The 1,775-nt window shown below is 36.5% G+C and overlaps 1 protein-coding gene across 1 annotated transcript; it reads right to left on the reverse strand.

Annotated features, from left to right (window-relative positions):
• Positions 1-352: 352 nt before the first annotated feature.
• On the reverse strand, positions 353-1,039 carry LOC139868950 (probably inactive leucine-rich repeat receptor-like protein kinase At5g48380; the record flags this gene model as incomplete). The annotated part of the gene is made up of 1 exon (XM_071857285.1): positions 353-1,039. A coding segment is annotated over one exon (687 nt), but the record flags the coding sequence as incomplete, so codon positions are not given.
• Positions 1,040-1,775: the final 736 nt, after the last annotated feature.

The following is a 1,775-nucleotide window of genomic DNA, read 5'->3' on the forward strand; positions in this document are numbered from 1 at the left end:
TATAATTAGTCACACATTTTTTTCAATTGCTCAATAATATTTATATTAAAAAGGACCAAAGGCCCAGAAAGATACAACAGGTCACAGGAAATGGGCTACTCCTCAACTCATTATACAGTCAACACTAATTATTATTTTTAACTCGCAATACACAAATATCAACACCTTAAAAAAGACAGTGCAACTATTAATAACTTATAAACGCGACGTCAATAGCCGAAGTTTAATTTGTTACCTCTAATCAGGAAATTTCAACATTTAAGTTACCTTCCTCGGCAATTTGGCCTTCGTTTTATGTTTGCTACTTACATGAATTTGCATAGTATGTCTAGTACCATACATCTCACTCATGTTATTCTAAGTCAATACATAAATCTGCACAAATTTCGTTTCTTGATAATGAAATGGCACGCATCGCTTGATACACTTGCAACATGCTTGTTGCTCCATCCTTTTGTGCTCGAATGCATGTTTCCGCTAATCCAACTACTTCATGTATTTCCTCATCAAATCCTTGTCGCATTAAGCATTCATCAATGATTACCTTTAATTCCCGGGTCGAATTGATCCATTTTAATGGTTCTTTTGCACCAACTAGCTCGAGCAACAATATCCCAAAGCAATAAACATCCTCCTTGTAAGGAGGACTTGCACTAAATTCCGGAACCAAAAAGTTGCTACAACTTGATGGGATGCCGCTTGTATTCATCAATATATTTGAATTACCAAAATTTGATATTTTTGGCTCAAACTTATCATCAAGTAAGATACATTTTGAGTTGATTTTAAGATGGGCTACACGCATGACGTTATTGTGATGTAGCCATACCAGTCCTCGAGCTATCCCTATTGCGATCCTAAACCTTAACGTCCATCCCATCTTCTTACCCTCTACTTGTGGCTTAGAATGTAGCCATTGATGGAGGGTCCCGTTACACATGTATTTGTATATCAAGAACTTTTTATCTTTTTCAAAACAAAAACCTAGTAGTGGGAGTATATTTTTGTGCCTTGATCTTCCTAAAATTTCAATTTCTAGTAAGTGTTAGTCATTATAGTCCACTTATCATTGTAATGGGCCTAGCTCACATTTACACTTGTGCTAGGGTTAGATGACTATATATATTGCACTGTATTATTATTATCAATCAAGCAATAATATTCAACCGATTCCCATTCAATATATCGTATAACATGGTATCAGCAGCTGCAGGTTATGCGATACCCTAACCCTAAAACCTATCGACATCTGCCTCTTCTCACTCATCAAGCTTTATTTGTCTGCCACCGTCTCATTTTCTCTATTGTTAATATTATCCTAATCTTATTCTTTCAACATCTGTGTTAATTGATTTCACGTGCAATCTAGAAGATCCAATCTAAAAATTCACAACCCACGAATCCATTGCTAAAATTCACTCCTTCCTGCAGATCATTCATCATCATGACCAATTCATATGAAAAAATATACACCGTTACATCGATCTCTCATATCATACCTGTTAAGCTAGATCTATCGAAGCTTAATTATTCTCATTGGAAACGTCTTTTTACTACTCATTGTGCTGGCTTTGAAGTCTCTAAGTTCATACTTGGCACTTCAACGGCAGAGGAACAAGCAACACCTGAATGGCTCAAAGCCGATGCGGTAGTTTCCACATGGATATACAATACAATCTCTGAACCGCTTCTTGAACGTCTACTCAACTCCGAACCTGCTTCATCTCATGCTGCGTGGATCTTTTTGGAAAACTTATTCACCGATAACAAACTTG

Source organism: Rutidosis leptorrhynchoides, chromosome 9, assembly GCF_046630445.1.
Source record: "Rutidosis leptorrhynchoides isolate AG116_Rl617_1_P2 chromosome 9, CSIRO_AGI_Rlap_v1, whole genome shotgun sequence".
In the NCBI taxonomy this organism is placed as follows: Eukaryota; Viridiplantae; Streptophyta; class Magnoliopsida; order Asterales; family Asteraceae; genus Rutidosis; species Rutidosis leptorrhynchoides.